Source organism: Sceloporus undulatus, chromosome 1 (assembly GCF_019175285.1).
Source record: "Sceloporus undulatus isolate JIND9_A2432 ecotype Alabama chromosome 1, SceUnd_v1.1, whole genome shotgun sequence".
Classification (NCBI taxonomy): Eukaryota; Metazoa; Chordata; class Lepidosauria; order Squamata; family Phrynosomatidae; genus Sceloporus; species Sceloporus undulatus.
Window position 1 is genome coordinate 172,113,018 of NC_056522.1, and position 26,214 is coordinate 172,139,231.

The window sequence follows — 26,214 nt, forward strand, 5'->3', positions numbered from 1 at the left end:
CTGCCATATTCATATTGTCATGAACAATAAATCAAACATTTGTCCGTCTTTCATTTATTGCAAAATGAATTCACATCCTATAACCAGCTAGATCTCTTAGTCTAACAATTCAGACAAATAGGATATTGTTTTGTATAGCTTTTGACTATTCAGTGTTAGAGAAAGACACGTAGCTATACCAGAACCCTGGGGCGCAGTGGTTAAATGCCTATCTGCAGCCACTTACCAGCCAGGAGTTCAGGTTGAATCAGCCTGCATCCTTCCAAGGGCACTAAAATGAGTACCCAGCTTGTTGGGGGCATTAGCTTAACACTTATAAATGCTTAGGAGTGCTTAAGTGCACTGTAAGCGGTATAGAATGTCACTTGCTATTGTTATTGCTATACAACTGATCTCAGAAAAATGTCTAGCTTGTGGGTTTCATCACTGTTGTGCTGTGTTTTGTTTTAATCTACAAAATGCGTGTAGAGCATTTGCCTGCACAATACCCACCTGAGTACAAAGATGTGAAGTCCACAAAATCTTTATTGCTTCTTGTGCTGGTTGCATTAATTGTCACAAAGGAAACTGGCACAGAAATTGACAGAGAGAGACTAAATGCGACTCAATTATGATAAATATGACTTCTTCCATTTGAGGAAAGTTCAAAATTAGTTCTTACTCTGTTTCTTCACAACAAATAATGTTTGTTGAGAACATGGATAGGACATTTTAATTGTAAAGTTTAGGGCATTTTAAAAAATGATTGGGTTTAAGATAGTACAGCTAACTTATTAACTCATGTTTCTTTTATTTTTCCTTTTTCAGTTTAAACAATTTCAATTTTGTTGTTCAATACAGGGAGTTTTTTTCGTCTGTATTACCCTTCCCAAAATGGAACAAGTAGTGAAGAAGAAACATTGTGGATTCCTAAAAAGATATTATTATGGACTACTGATTTTCTTAACATACGTCGGACATTAGGAGAGTTCATTTTTGCTTGGTTTTTTGGTAGTTTTTTGACCAGTATGATAGATTCAGTCCCAATAAAAAATTTTCTATAGATCTTTTGCTTCAGCTCCTTGCTCTCAAGGTAAAAGGATGATCTTTGTGTGCCACTTAGAAGAATATGTTCATATGGTTTCCTTCCATCAGCACTGTTCCTGACCTAGATTCTGATGATGTGATTCTAGTACAAAAGATACGTATCCCAGGATATCTGCATAGGGAAATGGCATTTAGCTGGTTTTAAATTTCATATCTTTTATAGTATTTTGGCGAATTGGGCAGGCATTTTCGTGCTCTTGGGAAGGAAGGAGGTAAAACATTACTTCTGAAATGTGGTGAAGAGTGTTCCCAGAGCATAAGAATATGAAACTCTATTCACATTGGATTGTGCTGGATCTGTTTTGAGAAACAAAACCCACTAAAATTAAGTTTTAATATTAAACAGTGTGGCTCACACAGTCATATTTTGCTTTGCTTTAAGGTTTCACTAATAGCAGAACCCATTGAAACCAGAATATTTACTTCCTATCTTCCATGCATCCAATGATACATGCATGTCTTAAGAAAACTTAAACAGTGTCAGGGATAGGGTCAAATTATATTTTTGGAATGCATGATGCTTTGCAATTATAGCAAAACAGATCTCAAAAAAGAAAAGGCAAACCTCTCTTATATACTTCCAAAAGGCAAGTTACATCCTGCAGAATTTTAAGGTCATCTCACCCCCTGGAAAGTACAGAAGTGCCTCTTCAGGTTTACCGCAGGGAGTAGGGGTGAATGGGGAAATCACTTTTGGGAACGCCCGACTGAATAATTTGGCTGGTCCCACCTCAAACATGCACAAGCCCATTGGAATATATTGGAATGTGTAAAGAAGTTTTGTTCTACGAAACATAGGATTGTTTGCATGAGATCTGATAAATTCAAGTTTCCTAAACCATAAAAGGTAGAAATATTACCAACAGCTATTCTTTTCTGTCTCTAGGCTCAGTGACCATGTCCTGCAAAATGGAATGCTCGTTTCAAGCCTGGAGACAAATACCCCCTCATTATTTTTTCCCATGGACTTGGAGCATTCAGGTAATATTGCATTTTAGTAGTGTAGTATATCTCTAAAGAATGAAGCGCATTTCTGATACTTGAATGTTATCCAGATTATACCATAATCCCGAAGAGAACATATTTGAAGGTGTCATATTGAGGAGGAGCAAGCTTGTTTTCTGCTGCACCAGTAGAAACAGGACCTGGAACATTCCCCTCATCTACCAAGCTGGTAATTTCATTTCATATATATATTGGATAGATCCGATTATCTGGCATGATTTGTTTTCTGAAAATTTATGTTGACTTTTTGTCATTATGGAATTGCCTTCTAGGTGTTCACAGATTCTCTGTTTAATTATCTGCTCTAGGAATCTGCTGACTTTCCTGTTCTCCCGTATTCTCAAGATTATTGCCAATGGCTCCAATTGTACATTTTACAGTTCTTTAATACCCTTGGATGTACTGTGTGCCCGCGTCATACGCCGACACGCCTTATGCAGCTTTCCAGCATATGCTGGAAGCTGTTGCCAGAATGAACAGCACCACACGCTGGGAAAGGTGATGGTGCTTGCGCCGCCGTGGCACAACCCCATTTGAATGAGGCTTGAGCATCTGTGTTTTTTCCCTTACGTCGTGGTGGGTCCAGAACGGATCCCCCATGAAAGGAAAGGGACAACTTTACTTCATATGGTCTGGAAGCTTATTTCATTAGATTATTCCTGTACTATTCTATTTATTTATTCTGTGCTGAAAATTCCCCCATTCTGTCCTCTGATCCATTGTCCTCAGGGGTGAGCACACTTTGGCTTTTCTGGAATATTGAAGCAAAGAAGGTTGGTTGATAAATTGTGCTTTTCTCTGTCCCCGTTAGCATTTTGCCATCTTCTCACACAGATGGACCACTAACCATTTCCTTCTTCTTTTGCTGCCAGCACATACCCCCACCCCCAAAGCCCTTATATATACCATATATGGTAAGAGTATCATAGAAATGTAAGCATCATTGAAGATTTTCACACCGGCACTTACCATGGATTTTGACATGGGTGTTTATCGTGGGGTAAACACCAGTAAAATGTCACTGAAGCACGAAGGTGTGAAAGCCGGTTGTGCTTCTGAAGTGTCAGGGAAGTGTCCCCTCGCCTCTACCGTCCTTCAGTTATTCATGGAGCAGCCATTTCCTTTTAACATAAAGTTCCCGTTAATAGGAAATGGCTGCTCCGTGAATGAATCAAGGACAGTAGAGGTTACAGGACACTTCACTGACATTTCAGAGGCGCGACCTGCTTTCACATCCTCGCACTTCAGGGACATTTTACTGGCGTTTACCCCACGATAAGCACCCATGGCAAAATCTTCATCTTGCTTGCATTAGGGCTGGATGAACTACATCCAAGGGTATGGCAATAATCTTTGAGAATTCCTGGAAAACAGAAGATGTCCCAGCAGACTGGAGGTGGGCAAACGTTGTCCGTCTCTTTAAAAAAAAGCGGGGGGGGGGGGGGGGGGGGGGGGAGAGGACCTAAACAATTTCTGTTCAATCATCAACCCCAGGAAAAGTTCTAGAGAAGATCATTAAACAGGCAGGCTGCAGGCATTTAGGAAGAAATGCCATAATCATTAAAACATGGGTTTCTCAGAAACAAGCCATGCCAGACTCACTTTATTTTTTGATAAAATTACTAGCTTGTTAGATGAAGGGAATGCCATTGATATAGCATATCTTGATTTCAGTAAGGCTTTTGACAAGGTCCTCCATGATATTCTTGCAAAACAAGCTAGTAAAATGTAGGTTAGACAAGGCTACTGTTAGGTGGGTTTGTAATTGGTTGACCAACCAAATCCAAAGAGCTCCTCTTCATCCTGGAGAGAAGTGATCAGTGGGATGCCACAGTGCTGTTCAACATCTTTATGAATGACTTGGATAATAGAATAGAAGGCATGCTTATGAAATTTGCAGATGACACCAAATTAGGAGAAGTAGTCAACACTCCAGAGGACAGGATCAAAATTCAAAATGACCTTAATAGATTAGAAAGCTGGACCAAAACAACTGGGAGAAATGTAAGGTACTGCACTTAAGCAGAAATGAAATGCATAGATATAGGATAGGAATCCTAGTAGACCATAGGTTATATATACGAATTAAATTAAATACTAAATAAATAAATACATATTACATTAAATAAGTTAAATATTATTTAAATTATAGTTAAATATGTGTGATGCAGCAGCTAAAAAAGGTAGTGCAACTAATACCACTCTATTCTGCTTTGGACAGACCTCACCTGGAATGCTGTGTCCAGTTCTAGGCATCATAATTCAAAAAGCTGGGGCGTGTCTAGAAGGGGCCAACCAAAATGGTGAAAGGTCAGAAAACTGTGATCTATTAGGAGTGACTTAGGGAGTTGGGTATGTTTAGTCTGGAGAAGAGAAGGCTAAGAGGTGATATGACTGCCCTGTTAAATATTTGAAAGGATGCCATACTGAAGATGGAGCAAGTTTGTTTTCTGTAGCTCCAGAGATTAGGACCCAGAGCAACAGATTCAAAGTATAAGAAAATAGATTCCACCTCAACCTTAGGAAGGACTTCCAGACAGAAAGAGCTATTGTCAGTAAAGATCTCCTAACATAATGATAATTAATTTCTTTATCCATTTTAATATTATCATACCAAAGAAATTCATGCCACCCAAATAACTCTTTGAAGGGTGGTGAAGTCTCCTTCTTTTGAGGCTTTTAAACAGAGGCTGGATGGCCATCTGTCAGGGGTGCTTTGATTGCATGTTCCTGCATGGCAGAATGGGATTAGACTGGATGGCCCTTGGGGTCTCTTCCAACTCTATAATTTGATGATTATTTATTTATTTTTATTTATATATTTATTTGTATCCTGCTTTTTTCCCCAGGACTGGGACTCAGAGCGGCTTCACAGCATTAAAAACAGTACAATTAAAAATATTTTTTAAAAATGTAAATTAAAAAGAATTTTTAAACTAGTCCAACATCCCAGCCTGTCCTTATAGCAATTTCTTCACCTGCCAGTGGAAGGCCATAAAGGAGGGAGCCATTCTGATCTCCCTGGGCAGGGAGTTCCAGAGTCTAGGGGCAGCCACTGAGAAGGCCCTTTCTCATGTCCCCACCAACCGTGTTTGTGATCGTGTTGGGACGGAGAGAAGGCTTCTCCAGAGGAGTCCGGGTCAGTTCATACCAGGAGAAACTGTCTGCCAAATAGGGTGGACCTGAGCCATGATTAGGCTTTTATATGATTTACATCTTTCAGTAAAACACAATATTTGTTTACTGATTGTTCCTATTAAATCTGAATATATATAAAAGGCCAATAAACAAACATACGTAATAAGACATAAAGGTACATAATAGAGCATACAAAGTACTCTCAAAGTTCTTTTGATTGAACTTAGGCCTGAAACAAATGGGCTTTTTAAGGCAGCTTCTGGGTGGCTTGGGAGTTTAGATGACGTTTAGATGACGTACGCCCCCAACCCGCACCAGGGCTGTGCTCAGGCCACCTAAGTCAGCCCAAACCAAGCCCAGGAAGGAGTGGATCTTTTCTGTTCCTTGCAGCGGTTCATTTGGACTGCATTGGGGCTGCGCACTTGTGGTTGCCATGGTCCTGCTGCAAAGAGTGCCAGTGTGGCCCCAGTCCACCCTTTTTGGCCCTCAGATTAATTGAAATATTGTTTCTGAATTGTATTCCTTGCACTATAAAATGAAGTTATTAAACAGAAGCAACTGACACTGGATATTAGTCCTAACAATGAATAGTTGCTAATAAACTGTTGAAGGTAAAATATTTAAATTGAAACAGTGATGTTTTTCATGTAAGAGGGTTGGGAAATAGTGATAATAGCCAGTTTTAAAATAGAGATATAGATATGAAAAATCACTTTGAAAAAACCAGGAGTGGTTAAAAAAAATCATTTGGTTTGAACCAAGATTTAAACCAACGTGATTTAAACCTGCCAACCATGTTGAAAAATAGTCATAATACACCTTTGATAAGACATGAAGCACGATAGGGAAACTGGATAGATTAAATATCTCTCTCAGCCTCATCTCCCACTCCTGAGTTGCAGATTGAGGATAATAACACCAGACAATACTGTTGACTACATATCAAAAATTGTTGCCTGGATTTGTTTCTTTTCCTATATCTTCCTCATCTCTTTTTTCCTCTTTTATGTTTTATATATGAAACTGTACACTTGCAAGTAATTTGGTTTGTAATCTTGTGTTGGTTTGTGTTCCTTTGCAATCTTAATAGTTCATGCAGAAACTTTAAGGTGTTTTCTAAATAAAGCTAATAACATCAAAAACAGCAACATAATAATAATGAGAAATAAAGCAAATGTAACTGGCACATGGCTTATGAATTCTGTCAGAATTGAACTAATCTATATATATTTAATTGTCTTGTTTATATCAACAGAAGTATATATTCAGCAATTTGTATTGAAATGGCATCTCAGGGTTTTGTTGTTGCTGCTGTTGAGCACAGGTACGTATTCTACAGGTGTCAGTTTCTTACAGGTTGAGAAAACACGTATTTAAATAAGTACTGTGTTCATACTGTAAATGTGGAAGATTGATCTACTAGAATTAGAACTGAAGGGTCCAACTACACAGTAAGAGACATTCATTTTTTTATTATCATGTTTCCTTTCACACTGAGGTTTCCTCAGATATACTGTGCTTCAATAAAATTAGACCTGCAAATCAAGATCATGTTTACCTTCCAAATACCAATCAGAAAGCAATGCAGGCCAAACACAAAATAAACAATTGAGTACAATCATATGCTATGATATCTTTTTGTCATATCATGTGATTGTGATCAATGGTGTAACTCTCAGCAGTTGATGAAGCATCTCTTCTGAACATGTGATTAATGTATTGTCCCATCTATAGTACAGTATATTGGTTGGTGCCAGTGTGGTGTGGTGGTATGTGAGATGAACTATGGCTCTGGAGTGGAGACCAATGTTCAAATCCTCACTGAGCCATGAAACCCACTGAATGTCCTTGGGTAAGTCACACTCTCTCAGCTTCATAGGATGGCAATGGCAAACCCCCTCTGAAGAAACTTGCCTTGTGATAGGGTTGCCATAAGCTGGAAATGACTTGAAGGTACACAACAACAACAACAAAATCCCTTACCTACATTTTATCATAAAATGTTGATTTTATAAGTATTATGATATGATTTTAAAACTGACATACGCATCACAAAATTAGTTTCTGTATAATATTTTTGTTAAACGTACAGTTTTATATATATAAAAGAACATTTAAAAATTACATTTAATGACAGCAACATAAAAAAAATGTATATGGATGCATCCACACTAGAGAAATAATGCACATGTCACTACTTGAACTGCCATGGCTCAATGCTATGGAAATCTCAGATTCATATGATCTTGGAAGAGATTTTAAAGATAAAATACCTGAAGAAACAAGTGTTTTACAGTACTTACTGAGAATTATAAAAGGGCAACTTGAGAGACTATATGGAACAATGCTATAATACTGCTGCAAGACTTGTCTATGCCCAAAGATCAAAGGAAGATGTAATTCCAACACAAGAACATTGGTTGGTATAGATTTGGGGGAAGGAGACATTATTTTGGAAGGCAGGAGTCATACAGTGGGCCCTTGGTATCTGCAGGGGATCTGTTCCAGACCCCCCCCCCCCCCCCCGCCGATACCAAAATCTGTGAATGCTCAAGTCCCATTGTCCTTAATGGCGATGCAGCCATGTGGCACAATGGGACTGGAGTCCCCCAAACTCCCCCCTCCTTCACTGCTTTCTTCTCCTCCCTTTCTCCCTCCCTCTGCCCCAGCTTGACTTTGAGGCCAGAGTTTGCCACCCAGTCAACCATGGGCCAGGCTTGAGTCTCGGATCCCCTGTCCCCAGGTATAGCACCCAGGATGGAGCCTCTGGGCTGCAAGACTCAAGCCTGGCACTGGCTCCCTCTGGCCAATGGGGCTCTGGGGATTAATTCAGAGCTCCCATGTCTAGAGGGAGCCTGCACCAGGGCCGGGGCTTGCATCTCAGAGCCCAGAGGCCCCATCCTGGGTGCTAGGCCTGGGGCAGAGAGGAAGGCAGGAGGAAAGGAGGGGAGGGAGAAAAGGAGGAGGGGATGAAGGACTTTTATCCCAAATGGCAGCACAGCTGTATGTGTGCTCCCATTGGGGACAATGCAGGCTTGCCATCCACAGATGCTCAAATCCAACTCTACAATTCTATGATTCTGTGACTCCTCGAGGAGAAGGGGCTGGGGCTGCTGCTGCCTCCTCCTTTTCCCCTTCTGCCCGCTGGTGCCAGCGAAGGCACCCGCGAGGAGATGGGAATGAGGCCGCGGCCTCCTCCTCTTCTCCCCGCGGGTGGCAGCGACGGCACCCACGAGGGGACGGGAGCAGGGACGAGGCCGCCTCCTCCGCTTCTGCCCATGGGTGCCAGGCACCCACAGTGGAAGGGGATGGGGCTACAAGCCCCAGCGGTCTTTGCAGCCAGAAGTCCCGCCCGTTCTTCGCCAGTGGCCAGGAAAGGGCGGAACCTCTGGCCGCTGGGGCTTGTAGGCGGCCAAAAGTCCCGCCCCTTCCTGGCCTCCCAACCAATCAGGGAGGCCGCGGGCGGGACTTTCAGCCGCAATGGGGGTCGCGGGCCAACAAAGGTTGGGAACTGTTGTCATAGGACATAGTTTCCAGACCCTTCACCATTTTAGTCACTCTCCTTTGGACACGCTCCAGTTTCCCAACATCCTTTTTGAATCGTGGTGCCCAGAACTGGACACAATATTCCAGGTGGGGCCTGACCAAAGCAGAATATAGTGGCATTATTACTTTTCTTGATCTAGACACTATACTTTTTATTGATGCAGCCTAAAAATGCATTGGCTTTTTTAGCTGCCACATCGCACTGTTGATTCATGTTCAACTTGTGGTCTATTTGGACTCCTAGATTCCTTTCACACGTAGTTTCGTTCAGCCAGGTGTCCCCCATCCTATATCTGTGCATTTTATTTTTCAGCCCTAAGTGCAGTACTACATTTCTCCATGTTGGCCCAGCTTTGTAGTCTATTCAGGTCATTTTGAATTTTGATCCTATCCTCTGGAGTATTAGCTTTTCCTCCTAATTTGGTGTCATCTGCAAATTTGATGAGTATGCCCCCAATTTTGTCATCCAAGTCATTGATAAAGATGTTGAATTGCAATTGCAGTGACTTTGTTTTTCAATGTTATCCACTCCTTCAGCCACCGCAAATAACAAGCATAGTAATATAGTAATAGTAATAATAATAATAATACATTTTATTTCTTTCCCACCTTTCCTCAAGACACAATTTTAATTGATTTGCATTTTAATACAGTGGGCCCTCCTTATACACGGATTTGAGCATACGCGCATGGCAAACCCATCCATTGTCCCCCTCCTCCCCTCCTCTTTCCCTCCCTCCTTCCTTCCTTAATTCCCTCCCTGCTTCCCTCCCTTGTTCCTTCCCTCTATACTTACCTCCTCCTTGCCGCTGTCACAGAACCTCCGCCTTGCTGCCACCGCCACCTCGGCCTTCTCGCCACCATGGCGGGGAGAAAGGCCAGGTGGGGGTGTTGGAGGCCAAGAAACCTCCAGCCCGCCACCCAGCCCTTCCACAGAGATGGCGGCAGCAGAGAGGAGGCAAAGCAGCAGCGCCAGAGGCTTCCTCACCACCTCAGCCTCCTCATCACCGCCGTGGAAAGGCAGGGTGCTGCTGCTGAAGACCAACAAGCCTCCAGCCCACCACCCGGCCATTCTGCAGTGGCGGTGGTGAGGAGGCCTCTGGTGCTGCTGCTCTGCCTCCTCTCCGCTGCTGCCATCTCCGCAGAAGGGCCAGGTGGCAGCCTGGAGGCCTCTTGGCCTCCAGGAGCAGCACCTGGCCTTTTCCTCAGCCCTGGTGGCAAGGAGGCCGAGGCAATGGAGCAGCAGCACCAGAGGCCTCCTCGCTACCTTGGCCTCCTCACGACTGCTGCTGCCACTGTGGAAAACCAGGTGCTGGTGGCCAAGAGGCCTCTGGACCGCCACCCGGTCCTTCTGCGGTGGTGGTGGTGGTGGTGGAAAGGAGGTGGACCAGCAGCATCAGAGGCCTCTTTGGCCTCCTCTCCGCCGCCGCCACCTCCATGGAAGCACCAGGTGGCAGGCTGGAGGCTTCTTGGAGCAGCAGCACCAGAGGCCTCCTTGCTCCCTTGGCCTCCTTGCTGCCACTGCTGCCACTGTGGAAGGCCAGGTGCTGCTCCTGGAGGCCAAGAGGCCTCTGGACCGCTATCCGGCCCATCGGTGGTGGCAGCGGAGGCGTGGAGGCCTCTGCTCCGCTGTCTCGGCCTCCTCGCCGCCGCCACCTCCAACAAAGCGCTGGGTGGCAGGCAAATAAAGCTCTGCTTATTCATTATAAGACTGACCCCCAACCATAAAATTATTTCCATTGCTATTTCATAACGGTAATTAAAAATATGTGTTTTTCGATGGTCTTAGGTGACCCCTGTGACACCCAAAGGGGTTGCGGCCCACAGGTAGAGTACCACTGAGTTAAGGGATTTTTCTAGATGATCTTAAACTGAATAATTTCCCTTTTTAAAAAGTTGAATGTGACAACTATGGAAGAGACCTTCTACCTGTTCTGCCTTGTAACAAGTTATTCAGGGTTCTGTCCCCATTTAATTTCATAACAATTGAAAGTGTTCTGTGTATTGGATTAACAGGTATGAGAAATTCTTAAAATTTAAAGTTATAATTAATAATGCATACCATTCAGACTACAAATTCTCTTTAGTAAAACATCCTGAAATTAAATTATGGATTGCTCAGTTCAGAGATTAGTGAATATTATTGACGTTATATACAGTAGAATGTAGAATACAAAGATATAGCTGTGTTAGTCTGTAGAATCAGTATGTAGAAAGATCTTGTAGCACCTTTAAGACTAACTAAAGAAAGAAGTTGGCAGCATGAGCTTTCATACACACAAGTCTACTACCTCAGATGCATTTGGACAGGAATCACTGTGGAAGCAGACTTATGTCTACAAAAGCTCATGCTTTCATTAGTTATTCTCAAAGGTGCTACAAGATCTCTCTGCAGCAGAATGTAGTCTTGTATGTCTTGAATGCAGAATGGGAGTAGTTATCTCAGAACAGAAGCCTGAACAGCATTTTTGTTTGTATTAGAGACCAGTCTGCTTCAGCTACATATTACTACAAGGAGAAACCTGTTTCAGAAGCAAAAGGGAGAGTTTCAGAGCTACACAAGGAGTGGATCTACTATCGGAAATTAAAAGCAAATGAAGATGAAATGTGTTTGCGTCATCAGCAGGTATTTGAGGCTGTTGTCAAAAATGTATCATCCAGAGGACATTATTTCTGATGTCTCAGTGTTTCTTATGCTGTGGGAAACCCTTCATTCCAGATTATATTTGATTAGTTTTGGGGAATATGTTGGTCTTTCATATGGAAACAGTGTCTAAAAAGTTGGAAGAAAGTGGAAGGATAGCAATTTATGGCATCTTTTGCTCATGTTTTTCCTCTGTCACTCCTAGTCAAGCAGATTTTACATTTTTACAAGCATTTCCAAACAGCAACATTTGAACTTGCCTTAAATTGCTGTTTTCTGGTGGTTTAGAATAGGTTAGTGTGGCAAGTACCTCCTTTTCGTTAACAAGCAGTAGCACTGGAAGGGACTTTCCTCCACTCCCATACTGACCTTTGAAGAAAACACCTTGGATTGATTAATAGTTTTCAGTTGTGAAAGATATCTGTCAATCAGTAGATTTAGAAAAATCCATAGTATAAATGCAGAGAGATACGTATGCAGAAGAAAGAAAAAAACCCAGTAGATCACACTAGGCCCATAATGTCTTAGCTGAATAGGTCTGTCCAACAGTGGAAAAGACTGGTTTGGAGCTTGGTGAACACTGTCTATGGGAGTCTCTAAAGAGAAATTGGATTGGCATTCTTTTGGAGTACTTTGGTTGTGTATTCCTGCATGCAGAAGGCTGGACTATATTGCCCTTGTTGTCCCTTCCAACTCTGAGAATGCTGATGAATGTAAAGATAGAAAAAGAACAAACCCAAAGTTACTGGCTTATAGATTAACCTCTTTATCAACTACTTGGATGAAAGAATTTAAAATTTGAAGGGATGTCATATTGAGGAGGGAGCAAACTTGTTTTCTGCTCCTCCAGAGAACAGGACCCAGAACAATGGATACAAGCTACGGGAAAAGAGATTCCACCTCAACATTAGGAAGGATTTCCTGACAGTAAGATCTGTTCGACAGTGGAACAAACTCCCTCGGAGTGTAGTGGAGTCTCCCTCCTTGGAAGTCTAAACTGAGGTTGGATGGCCATCTGTTGGGGTGCTTTGACTGAGAGTTCTTGCATGGCAGTGGGTTGGACTGGATGGCCCTTGTGGTCTCTTCCAACTCTACGATTCTATGATTCTATAATAGGGGGCAATATTATCAAATTTGCAGATGACACCAAATTAGGAGGAATAGCTAATACCCCAGAGGAGAGGATCAAAATTCAAAATGACCTTAATAGATTAGAAAGCTAGGCTGAAACTAACAAAATGAATTTCAACATGGAAAAATGTAAGGTACTTCACTTAGGGTGAAAAAATGTAATGCACTAATATATATTTTCTCTTTTTTTCCTTTTTTTTTAAAGAATTTTTTTAAAAAAAGAAATGCATTAATATAGGATGGGGGACACTTGGCTTAAGGAGACTATGTGTGAAAGGGATCTAGGAGTCCTAGTAGAGCCCAAGTTGAACATTAGTCAACAGTGTGATGCAGCAGCTAAAAAGGTCAATGCAATTCTAGGCTGCATCAATAGAACTATAATGTCAATGGAAGTAAAAGTGCCACTGTATTATGCTTTGGTCAGGCTTCACCTGTCATTCTGTGTCCAGTTCTGGGCACCTCAGTTCAAAAAGGATGTTGACAAGCTAGAGCGTGTCCAGAGGAGGGTGACTAAAATGGTGAAAGGTCTGAAAACCGTGCCCTATCAGGAGTGACTTAGAAAACTGGCTATGTTTAGCCTGGAGATGAGAAGGTTAAGAAATGATATGATAGCCCTATTTAAATATTTGAAAGGATGTCATATTGAGGATGGAGCAAACTCGTTTTCCACTGCTCCAGAGAATAGAACCAAGAACAATGGATGCAAGCTACAGGAAAAGAGATTCAGCATAAACATTAGGAGCAACCTCCTGACAGTAAGAGCTGTTTGACAGTGGAATACACTCCCTCGAAGAGTGGTGGAGGTGCCTGAGAAGATTTTTGTTAATACCAGAGACTGACAAAAAGACAAATAAATGGGTCCTAGAACAAATTGAGCTTGAACTCTCCCTAGAAGCCAAGATGGCAAAGATGAAACTATAATACTTTGGCCATATCTTGAGAAGATGTAACTCATTAAAAAGGACGATGATGCTTCGCAAGGTAGAAGGCAGTAGGAAATGAAAAAGAGCACATTACAAAGACTCAAGGAAGCCACAGGCCTGAATTTGCAAAGCCTGAGAAGGATTGCTGATAACAGAGTGATTTGGAGGTCTCTCATTAATAGGCTCCCCATAATTTGAAGTCGACCTGAGAGCAGTTAATAACAAAAAGGGACTGTTTTTCTCTACTATAGAATCACAGAATGAAAAGTATTCCAAAGGCCTTCTAATTCCACCAACTTTCATTTAGGAATCAACAGAAGAAGCACCCTCTGACAGATAGCTATCAAATTTCTGTTTAAAAATATATAGTGAAAAGAGATTGTGCCACCTTCCAAGAAACTCCTCTTACTATTAAGAAGCTCTTTCTAATGTTTAGGTAGAATATCCTTTCTTGTAATTTGAATCCATTGCTTTGGGCCTACTCTCTGGAGCAGCAGAAAACAAGTTCCTTCCATCTTCTATATGACACCACTCCTATATGACATGACCCCTTCTATATGACATGAAGATGCTATCATAAAATTGTAGACTTGGAAGAGACCACAAGGGCCATCCAGGCCAACCCACTGCCATGCAGGAACTCTCAGTCAAAGCATCCCTGACAGATGGCCATCCAGCCTCTGTTTAAAGACCCCCCCCCCCAGGGATGGAGACTACACTACGCTCCAAGGGAGTGTGTTCCACTGTCGAATCATGTCACCTCACAGTCAGAGGTCATCTTAAATAATACGTTTCAAACTCAGGAAGTACCTTTGGCTTTTGCTCCTACCACCCCAGCCAAAATTAAGCATGGTTAATTCCCTTTGAATATATTTGTTTCTTTCTTTATTGAATTTATGTCCCTCCTTTCTCCCTGGATTGACTCCAGCCAGCTTGATTTAAATGAAAGTGATTTTAGAACACGTTCAAGATTAATGGAACATGGAATACTTAGTATTTATATTAATAGTATTAATAGTATTTTTCTGGAGCAGAGGTGGGCAACGTTGATGAGTCTGAAGGCCAGTTTTTTGGCCTTGGGACTTTCAAAGAGTCATATGAAGGAGGAGTGACTAAAAATGCATTTCTCATTTTGAAAAATTTATATTTTGTACTTTTCTGCAGTTCATCCTTTCTTTTGGAGGAAAGTTAAGGCAGGTCAGGGCTGGAAAAACAGCCTTAGGGCTACACATTGCCATTCCTGTCCTGGAGAGTTGTCTGACACTTGGATAATCTGCTAGTATGAGACAACAGTGACTTGCTAGAGAGAGATGAATTATTATTTTTTACAAGCAGCACTTTATATTTCCCATTAAGCATTCAAAATTGAAGCAATTAAAAATAAAAATACAAAACAAACATTAAATTAAAACCACCAGGAAAAAAGAACCAGCACCAGTTGAAGTGAAGTCAAAGGCTTTGATCGCCAGCATCCATAATTTTTTGTGGGTTTTTCAGGCTATGTGGCCATGTTCTAGAAGAGTTTCTTCCTGACGTTTCGCCAGCATCTGTGGCTGGCATCTTCAGAGAATGCTTGCCTGGAAAGCAGGTAAGCATTCTCTGAAGATGCCAGCCACAGATGCTGGCGAAACGTCAGGAAGAAACTCTTCTAGAACATGGCCACATAGCCTGAAAAACCCACCAAAAAAACAACAGTTGAAGTGTCTGGCACAAAACCCACACAACATCAATTAGATGAACCTCTCTGAAGTTCTTTTCTCATTTATCCAAGATGCCCAGAATAGAGCCTCTCAGTATCTTGATGTCCAAATGGGTGTATGTGGGAAAAGACAACCATTTGGGTAACTTATTCTCTTTGGAAGCAGTTGTGGTTGTCAAAACTTGTACTGGGGACATAAGTAGACTGCAAGATCAATAAGCAGTGGGTTATACCTAGGAAAAACAATTTTAAAAAGTGGAACACCCTGTCCTGAACATTTGATCAATTTGTAAGCCATTTTATTATGGGAAAGGAGGACAGTAACAGATTTCTTTGCTGTTGTAAAGGAAACACTTTCCAAATGGGCTCCCATCAGGAAAATAACAGAAGAGGAATGACGTCTTGTAATAACCCCTAACCAAAGACACAGTTATCTTGCTGCAGTTGCAGTATACTTGGTTCATGTGATAAGCTTCTCAGTTCAATTCAGAAGAATCTAGAACAGTATGACAGGTAGTTCAGAAGATTCTAGAACAGAGTTGGGAATTGTGTGGACCTCCAGATATTTCACTTCTCTAGGTATACAGGAATCGGTGCATATCTTAATTCATAATAGGACAGTATTCAGTAATATGTGATAGAGTAATAAACTCCCCACAGAAACCTATTTTCATCCAAACCTGCTGGTAAATGCATTAAAATAATGTTCTTGTTTTTGCTTGTCCAAAGTGCAAACAAAAGAATACTCCAGTTCAAAACAATTTGTTTGTCATGGTTTTCCCCCCTTTCATTTATTAACTGGATAAATGGGTATCATGTTTCACAAAAAAACATTCATATTTCTTGAGTCACTTTTGTTGCTTATGTGGGCTTTCTAAATTTGGACTGCAATGCCATTATTCTTTGTGAATGGCTATGTGAGTAAGGACTGCTAGACGTTGCAGTCCAGCAACATTTGGAGGGTCACACAACTCCCACAATTGTTGTAGAAAATCATGTTCATTCAGGATTGTTATTATTGATATAAATTTTTTAAAGTCATTTGTTACATTATATATTTTATTGTGCTGTTTTAAATTTTTGTGTAAGTTTCCAAGAATATCTTGTTAAAGGTGTCATATAAAGACAAATACAAATGTCTAATTGTTAAATAAACATTTGGATGCATTGGATGTTTTCATCCAAAGGGATAATGGTTAATATCGTTTCTTGGTTTATAGGTACAGCAAAGGGCAGATGAATGCTCTAGGGTTGTTGACCTCATGCTTGATATAAATTCTGGAAAACCACCAGTGAATATACTCCCTTTGAGCTTTAATTGGATCCTTTTAAAGGTAAAGAAAATTACAGGTAAAGGGAATGAATAGTAGTGGCCACATTTTTTAGCAGTGAGTGTGGCTGGAATTTAAACTTTTAAAGAGGGCTTTGTACCACACGTGCAACCTTGAAGCAATGCCAGGTTCTGGGACCATATGAACTACATCCAAGGGTATTAAAAGAACTGGCAAATGTAATCTCAGAGCCATTGACAATAATATTTGAGAACTCCTGGAGAACAAGAAAAGACCTAGGAGACTGGAGGAGCGCAAACGTTGTCCCTATCTTCAAAAAGAAAAAGAAAAAGAGGATCCCAACAATTGTTGTCCAGTTAGTCTAACATCAATACCAGGAAGGATTCTAGAGCAGATCATTAAACAGATAGTCTGAACATTTAGGAAGGAATGCCATAATCACAAAAAGTCGACATGGGTTTCTTAGAAACAAGTTATGTTAGACTGATCTGATTCCTTTTTAAAATAAAATTACCAGGTTGGTAGATGAACAGAATGCTGTAGACATAGCACATCTTGATTTCAGTAAGGCCTTTGATAAGGTTCCCCTTGACATTCTTGCAAACAAGCTAATAAAATGTGGGTTAACTGTTAAATGGATTAGTAATTGATTGACCGGCCGAACCTAAAGAGTGCTCAGCAATGGCTCTTCTTCATCCTGGAGAGAAGTGACTAGTGGAGTGTCACAGGGTTCTGTCCTGGGCTCAGTGCTATTCAACATCTTTATCAGTGACTTAGATGAAAAAATAGGGGGCATTCTTATCAAATTTGCAGACGACCCTAAATTACCGGTAGTAGGAGTGACTAATATCCCAGACGAAAAGATCAAAATTGAAAATGTCCTTAATAGATTAGAAAGCTGGGCCAAAACTAACAAAATGAATTTCAACAGGTACTACACTTAGGGTGTAAAAAAAAAATTCACAGATATAGGATGGGGACAGGTCATCACTGCTGGTTAGAATCAGATCTAAAATTTGATTGACATGAATGAGATGAGGTGGAAAAATACACTTTGGAAAGAGACTTGAGTTGGAGGAAAGGATGCTAACATTTAGATACAAGATTGTCAAAGAGATGCAATGAACTTCTAAAAAAAAAGAGTAGATTTGAGGACAGTTATAAACCATCTGATGAGTTAAATGTAACAAAAAAAATTGGAATGTGGAAATGTAGGAGGGCTTAAAGACAAGATCTGGAAGAAGTGGAATGGTTATATATTTTTCATAATAGAATCAAATATTGGAAGAAAACTAAGCACAAAATAGCATGTAAAATATTGATATGGGAAGTTTGATATATGATGATCTCTGTTAGGTAGTATTTGATAAAAGCGAGGAGCAGGCAAAAAAGAAAAGGAAAATAATATTTTCTTCGTAAAATGTTAAACTAGAATAAATATGTTATACCATAAATATGCTAGTATATATTGTAGGATAAGCATTAATAATAAGATAGAATTAAAAAGTACTATTGCAGATTCTTATTAGATTTAAGAGAAATAACACAGAAATTTCAGTGAACACTTTTAAAATTATTTCTAATTGTTATAATCTGATTTAATAAGTAGAAGTTGAATTAGTCATTGGATATAAGTGACTTTGAGTTCTGTGGGTAAGTGAAAAGGGTATACTTTAGCCTACCAATTTCTATAAATTATAGCACTGTGTTGTCTTCAATCTTAGGTAGCAGTTTTTGAAATAGAAAATTGAAACTGAAAGGTCTGGTTCCTTTCTTATGGTGTCTGTTTATTTTTAGGATTCTATTGACATACAGAAGATAGCAGTAATGGGGCACTCTTTTGGTGCTGCTACAGCCATCGAGACTCTTGGCAAAGATGTACGATTCAAGTAAGCATTATAATCTCAAAACAAAACAAAAAACCTTGTGATCTTCTCCTTTTTTTTTGTTTTTTTTGTTTTGTTTTTGTTTTTGTTTTTGTTTTTTTGTTTTGTTTTGTTTCCCCTGCATGATTTCTGAGTGGTGGTCCATCTGAAAAAAATTTCCTAGCCATCCAGAAGATAACCATTGTACCATCTGTTATTTGTATAAAAATTCCTTTTCTCTCCCTTCTTTTTTCTTTTGCATTGAGATTAGATTGTACACTTGTGGCCTGGAGCTGTCATGTTTTTCATTCTCTCTCCAGTGCCTCGGTATTTCATAAAATAAGGTGCTATTATTTCTATCAACATCTCCCTAAAGCTGACACCTCTGTGTTGGGAAAGGAAACATAGAATCATAGAGTTGGAAGGGAAATCATAGGCCATCAGGTTCCTAAAGCAGTAGATCCAGCTAGAGCATCCCCGGGACAAAGCTATCTAGCCTCTTTTTTAAAGTCATCCAAAGAAAAAGTCCCCCACCATCTCTCTAAGTGATTGGTTCCATTGTTGAACAGCTCTGTCAAGAAGTTCCTTCTCAGTCTACCCACCTGTAATGTAAAACCATTAGACTAGGTACTACTCTCTGGAGCAGCAGAGAACAAGCATGTTCCTTCCCCTCTTTGTCAACTCTTTTGAGATCTAAAGAGTACAATCATATCACCCCTCAGTCTTCCCTTCACCAAGCTGATTATGACCAACCTCTTCAACCTTTCCTCATATGTTTTTTTCTCCATGCCTCTTTATTTTTCTTGTTGCTCTTCTTTGAACCTGCTCCAACTTGTCTATATCCTTCATAAAATGAATCAGAATCATAGAGTTGGTAGGGCTTTCCTGGGCCTTGAAGCCCAATGCCCTGCTCACTGCAGAATCTCCAGCTAAAACATCTCCAGAAGGTAGCTCTCCAGAATATTTTTGAAGATGCCCAAAGAAAGAGACCCTGACCACCTCCCCTCTTATCTGTATTGTATATTTCCAAACAGACTTCTGTATAATCCATTCTAATGTTTCAGCTGATACTGAGGTGAGGCTGATTGGTCTATACAGCTTCCCAGATCTTAATTTTTGCCATTTTTGAAGAGAGGGAAAATATTTGCCCTTCTCCGGTTCTCTGGCATCTCATTTGCTGTCCAAGATTTCTCTAAAATGATGGCAAGTCCTTCAGAGAGTCCATTAGCAAATTTCTTCAGTACTGTGGGACACTGTTTGTCTGGCCCTGCAGATTTTAACTCATTTAGGTTAACTAGGGGCAAAGCAGATGCATAAAAGGTCTGCGGTGGGATGGCACTGCCACCATTTGACCCAAGACCATGGCAGCTGCATGTGCCCCGATCCAGTCCTCCACCATAGCCCTGAACTGGATGCCAAAAAGGAGCAGCATTTTACTGCTCCTTTTTAGGCCAGTTCTTCCAGGACAAAGCACATCCGGGGTGGTGTCCGGCTGTATTATGCTCCTTTAGCCAGGGGCTCAGGACTGACTCAGCCATGCATCCTTCCGTAGGTCGCTAAAATGAGTACCCAGCTTGTTGGGGGCAATTAACTTACAGTTGTAAACTGCTTAGAGACCGCTTAGGTGGTATGAAGTGGTATATAAATGAAGCTGCTATTGCTACAGTGCGTCCTCGCCTTACGTGGGGGATCCGTTCTGGATCCCGCCGCGTAAGGCGAATTCCGCCTATGCTCGAGCCCCATTGGAAACAATGGGGCTCGTGCGGGCGCACGCGCCCATTCAATTGAATGGGACGCGCTGCCCCTTCCGCTCCGCGCGCCGCAGCTTGAGCACATACACTCAAGTCCGCGTATGGCGTGCCCGCATATGGCGCGGGCGCACTGTATTTAAATGTTTTTAGTGAAAAACAACCTGTCACTATTCCAGATGTCTGTTCTGCTACCATTTCTCTTATGTTAAGGTACTAAAAGTAGCTTAATATAAGAATGCAAGTTCATAAATTTGACTTCTGAAACCTTTAAGACAGGCTTATGCAAAATATGCAATTTAGGATTTGAGAAACTTGTATTGGTATGTTACCAGGCAAACAGCACTCTTTTTTTCTGCCAAGGTGTGGCATTGCTCTTGATGCATGGATGTTGCCCTTATCTCAAGAGGTGTATCCAAAAGTTCACCAGCCACTGCTGTTTATTAATTCAGAAAAATTCCAGTGGGATTCCAATATTCTAGAAATGAAGAAACTTAACTGCAAAGACAGAGAAAGAAAAATGATCACAATAAAGTAAGTGTTGACTTACAATAATCTTATTTTCTTTCCAAGTGAAAGGGGGACTGTTTGTGTGAGGGATGTGGAAAACAAACAGCTCTCTCTTGGAGAACCTCAGGTCCCCAATTTAAAAAATCGCCTGCCTCAAATAGCCAAGAAACATTTTTTAAATGGTCAAAACATGGCAGTTTGACTTCCCCTGTTCCTGGACTACCCTCCAAGACCCTCTAAAGCCAAAAAAGAAGGAGTGGTTTCTCAAACTGAAAGTGACCTTGCTTCACTCTGGGAGTAGTTACCGGAAAATGGTTTCTTCTGCCTCCTGGTTTATATAGAACAATGTATACAATTATGAAGGATTGTGCTAATCAGGCTGTGGGCTATCCTATAGGTTTAACACAGAGATGAGCAAAGGCCCTCAGTGTCTTCAGATTCTCCTGGCTGCCCTTTTTGTTCTAGTTCCCCCAAGAAAGGTGAACTGCCTCTCTTAGACGTTTCCAAGCACAGCAATTCACCCTTTGCAGGCCCGTAGCATTCACAGGCCTGTAGCATTCCTTTGTGTGGTTTAACGTCAAAAAATGTTCAAAACAAGTAGACATCCAGCCACTTTTGGGGCTTTGCACTACATGCCACCTTCTGCCAGCTGTGTTGTTGACCAAGTTCTCCACTGGATCTGTGCTTTTAGATTCACATGGCAACTTTCATAACTGTCATCCATAAAGGGTAAGGGCAGGGATGCTTTGTCAGCCTGAGAGCTGAAACCACTTGGTGCAAGCAGTGAGTGTTGCCAAAGGAATACAACTATCTTCTATTTTGTGTATGTTGTATGGGCACACATGTGCATGCACACACAAAAAAATCTATGCATTCAGCTTTTATAAATTTAATAATAATAATAAATTTTTATTTCTATTTCCCTCCTATCCCTACGGTCGAGGCGGGATCACATCAGTATCGAGAATACAAATTGCAAAGTGCACAACAGATTAAAAACAACATTATATAACAATATTATACTATACAATACAATACTGATCAACTAGCAGTGTTGCGATGAGGGAATTAAAGCATCTGAATCATCATCTGTTTTCCATATTATCAAATCAGAGTTTTAATGGGAAATTAGAGCTTTTTACTGCTTTTTAGGCTCCTTTCTCAGCATTAAATAAGGGGGAAGCCTTATCTCTGAGAATGGGAGATGAACACATTTTAGCGAGGGAAGAAGGTGATGGGCTGGATAGGAACCCCTGTACCCGATATAGAGGTAAAGGATATTTCAGATTCAAAGATTCACAAAAAAAAAAAAAAAAACCCTTCCTGAGCAGTTGTCATTTAGATTTAAAAATTGTCATTTGGATCATAGAATCGTAGAGTTGGAAGAGACCACAAGGGCCATCCAGTCCAACCCCATGCCATGCAGGAACTCTCAATCAAAGCATCCCCGAGAGATGGCCATTCAGCCTTTGTTTAAAGACTTCCAAGGAGGGAGACTCCACCACACTCCACTTAATTGTATCTCTTGGATGAACCCCATAATTATTCCGATTTATGTTGCAATTGTTAAAACTGTAATTTCTAATACTGTGCAAAGATTTATTTTTTAAAAAAAATGTGCAGCAGGGTATCTCTGAAGCCTTATTTACTCTTTTGCTCAGATTGGAGGGAACATTTCAAAGTGGTGCCTGCTGTGCCTTTAGTATAAAAATATTATGTAGAATGTCATGCTTTTTTCCATTCACACAAAGACAACCCAGACTGTCATCCCTAAAAAGAGTTCTGTCCAAATTAAAATCCAGCAGCCAGAAGAAAATATTGGCTTCCTTCCTTTTTCATGCACAGATTGAATCCAAGCCCAAGAATGTTCATCCTTTCTAGCTGTGTCATTAGTATGTAGATGCCTTAAAACCTGCAGGATTGCTCTACTCATATATTCCAGGTAGGAATGCTAATCAATTCAATTCAATGTTATTGCTTTAGTACATAGCCACAGCAGAATCCTTTTCATACTGAATGAATACATCCAAGAAGCAAATGTTGCCTTCTGAGTCCAGTTGTAAACATAAATGGGAAAGGGATCCCCATAAGGAAAAATATTGTACATTTTAAAAACTTTAATGACAAAACATAATTTTGAGATATGCTGCTTATCTTTACATATGCTTTCATGACAATACTAGAGTGGAAAAATCTCTTTCCTATTTGCAGAGGTTCAGTGCATCAGAGTTTTCCAGACTTTACGTTCCTGGCTGGCAGTATTGTTGGAAGGATTTTTAGGTAAAGTAATGCCTACTGCGGTTCTAGATGGATGCTACGACAAAGTGCCTTTTGAGAATAGACTATGCATCTGCAGTCAGCCTCAGGTGGAGGATATTGTTCATTACTTGTTAATTTGTCCATTGTACAGGCTGAAGGGAGAAATAGACCCCAATATAGCCACTGATATTAGCAACAAAGCATCATTAGCCTTCTTACAGAAATATTTAGGTAAGTTGATACCATGTTGTTATATTTGATGCATAGCCTACACCACTCCAAAGTTTTGAGGTTTTGTTATCCAATGTATTAAAGATCAAACCTTTACATGTAGAGATTCCAGTACACTATACTACTTTATCTCTGACGATTAAAAGCCAGCTATATTTTTTAAAGGGCTGATGAGAATTTACCACATGGATGTTGTCACAAAACTGTGACAAGTGTTCCGCTCCCCATGGATAATTGGCTTAGAATTGCTACCACAATAGATTTTGACCAGCCACATCAAACATTTTCCAAGAGGCACAGTTGGCACAGAGGTTTTAATTGTGAAAATACAGTTGTGGCCACTGTCAAATTCTGAGCCTCCAAATGCCAAATTCAGAGGTACAGTGTGCCCTTGGTTTACGCAGGGGATCCACTCCGGACCCCCCTCCCCCACGTAAGCCAAATACCGTGCATGCTCAAGCTCCATTCAAGTGAATGGGGCTCGTGCATGTGGTGGCACGGCAGCGCACTATCCCTTGCGCCCCACACGCTCCCACAGTTGGCCTCTGGGCTGAGGCCAGGAGTACACCAAAGCTATGAGCCTGAGTTTTCAATGAGATTATAACCTTGTCCAGCACAGGCTGAATCCCAACCCCCTGATCTTCCTCTCAGCTTATCAGAAGCACCGGTGTTTGCTCTAAACTTCAATTTGTTCACTTTCATCCAGTTTCTTACTGACAGTAGACACTAGTTCAGTACTGAAACAGCTTCCTTGAAATTAGATGGAAAGGAGAAGTAGGTAGGTGTCTTCAACATATTGGTGACACCAAACTCCAGACCTCTGGGATGATCTGCCCTAGCAGTTGAAGAACATGGCAAATGGGGAACCAAGCTCTGTGGCCAACAGCCTGGATCTCAAACAAGAATCCCCCAGCACCACCCTTGGTGCTGGACTGGGAGTTTGCCTTCCAAGTCCCATGCCACTAAGGTGGCCCAGAAAGATATCATATTCAATGATACAAAAAGCCACTAAGAGGTCCAGCAGAACTAACAAGGACACACTTTCCCTGTCCAGTTCCAAGTGTAGATCATCCACAAGGTGGCCAAAGTGTCTCTGTCCAAGCCAGATTGAAATGTTTCGGGATAATCTGTTTCATCCAGGAACCCCTGGAACTGGAAGGCCTCTACATGGTTCAGAACCTTGCACAAGAATTAGATATTGGAGAGTTGCCAGTAATTTTCTAGTATGGTGACATTCATTAATCTTTTTTTTTCAGTACTGGCCTTCCACATCCCTTTCCAAGCAAATAAGAACCTGTTTTGCTCCAAACCTCCTTAGAGTGTTTGAGAAACTCGCCAAACCTAACCAATTTTGAACTCATTTTCAGTATAAATACCTGAAACCTGCCTTCCTAATATATTCTCACTGGCAGTAAACTACAATTTAACAGTTGGCCAAGACATGAGAGCCAGCATTGTGTAGTGGTTTGAGCACTGGACTATGGCTCTTGAGACCAGGGTTCAAATCTGCACTCAGCCACAGAAACCCATTGGGTAACCTTGGACAAGTCACATTCTTTCAGCCCCAAAGGCAATGGCAACCCCCGCCCCCCTCTAATCTTGCCAAGAAAAACCTCTGACTTGGCCTTAGTTTGGAAAATAACTTGAAAGCACACAAGACATGCACATCTCTCTCTCTCTCTCTCTGACCCAAATCTCAAGTAAAGGACATGATATTTTCCTGTGTCTGGTTAACTGGTTCATATAATTGTAATATTGTAATCATGTAACACGAGCATTTTAAAATGCTTGTTTCTTCACACACGTGTTTCTTCCCACCTCATTTATGACTTCAACCATTCTTTTACTTCTTGAAGGATCATATTGCTTTGTTCTCATTAGATTTGCATTTATATTCTACAGGCTTGAAGAAAGATTTTAACCAGTGGAACCCTCTCTTAGATGGCAACGGTCTTAATGTCATTCAGGGGACCAATATTGACTTACCTCCGATGGCATCTCAATCAGAACAATAAAGAAAATACTGTATTGTGCATTTTCAAACTCTTGATTAAGATGGTTCTGCTTGCTATATGTTTTAGAAATCATTTTGTGATGTATCTTTGCCATTAAAAGTCTTATTTAGTCAAAATGTCTAATTTAATAGTTTTCCCATTAAAAGAGTCAAGAGATCTACTTAGCAAAAATCACTACTACTGTTTCACATTCTTTGGGATCTGTACAATATTTTGTGTCTGCTAGATTTTCAGAGTGTCATATTTATCAAGAGGCAGTATATGACATCTATGGATTATTTCTCTTTCTATTAGGATATTAATACATCAGCTGAAGATACATATTTTATTCCAGTCAATTTTCATGCACCTCTAAGTTAAATCTGGCAGCTGAAGTAACTCACACTGAAACCTAAAAAGAATTTGACTTGCCAAATAAGGAAAAGGTAGTTTTGCTAGAATCAGAAATTCTTTGGAGAAATAATCCCTGGGCAGAACTATAGATTGACAGAAGAGTAAGCCTGAGGGCAGGGAACTGTCTAACTAAAAATAATAATTGTAAACCGCTCTGATAGCCTTTAGGGCTGAAGGCTGGGGTATAAACACCATAATAAATAAATACATAAATAATATTATCTGAGAATATTTGGATTCAAAGAAAGTATCTTAGAAGTATATAGGTAAAAGGTAAAGGTAGTCTCTTGACATGAATGTCTAGTCATAACTGACTATGGAAATTAAATAAGGAATTACATGTTAACTACTATGGCTGAAATATGTAAAAGTGTGTGTTATCATTTGAGTGAAGACATGACAAGTGAGGACTGCAAATGCTGGCCATAACAGCAAGGTGCCACATTAAAAATCCAGTAATACATATTTATAGAAAAAGAGCAGAAACATGATAACTGCTAGATTTTTTTAAAAATAATAATATAACAAAATTAACTTTCACAAGCGATGTCCAGTGTGGCAATCAACTCACACCAGAAATCACTGGTGAAAAATCACTGGCTGGAAACATCGTTCTGCTGCATCCTGACTACCAGAAGAACCTACATCATTCAGTCCAGGGTATGATACTTAGTTAAATATTAGTCACTCTACATCTGTGATACAGGATCTCAGCCAATATGCACTGGA

The 26,214-nt window shown here is 40.6% G+C and overlaps 1 protein-coding gene across 1 annotated transcript; it reads left to right on the plus strand.

Moving 5' to 3' along the window:
- Positions 1 to 1,987: 1,987 nt before the first annotated feature.
- LOC121925579 (platelet-activating factor acetylhydrolase-like) lies at positions 1,988 to 25,260 on the plus strand (the record flags this gene model as incomplete). Its single annotated transcript, XM_042457888.1, has 9 exons — positions 1,988 to 2,067; positions 6,485 to 6,553; positions 11,257 to 11,401; positions 16,393 to 16,506; positions 18,262 to 18,353; positions 20,441 to 20,611; positions 22,799 to 22,867; positions 22,998 to 23,077; positions 24,980 to 25,260. Coding segments are annotated over 9 exons (933 nt in total), but the record flags the coding sequence as incomplete, so codon positions are not given.
- Positions 25,261 to 26,214: the final 954 nt, after the last annotated feature.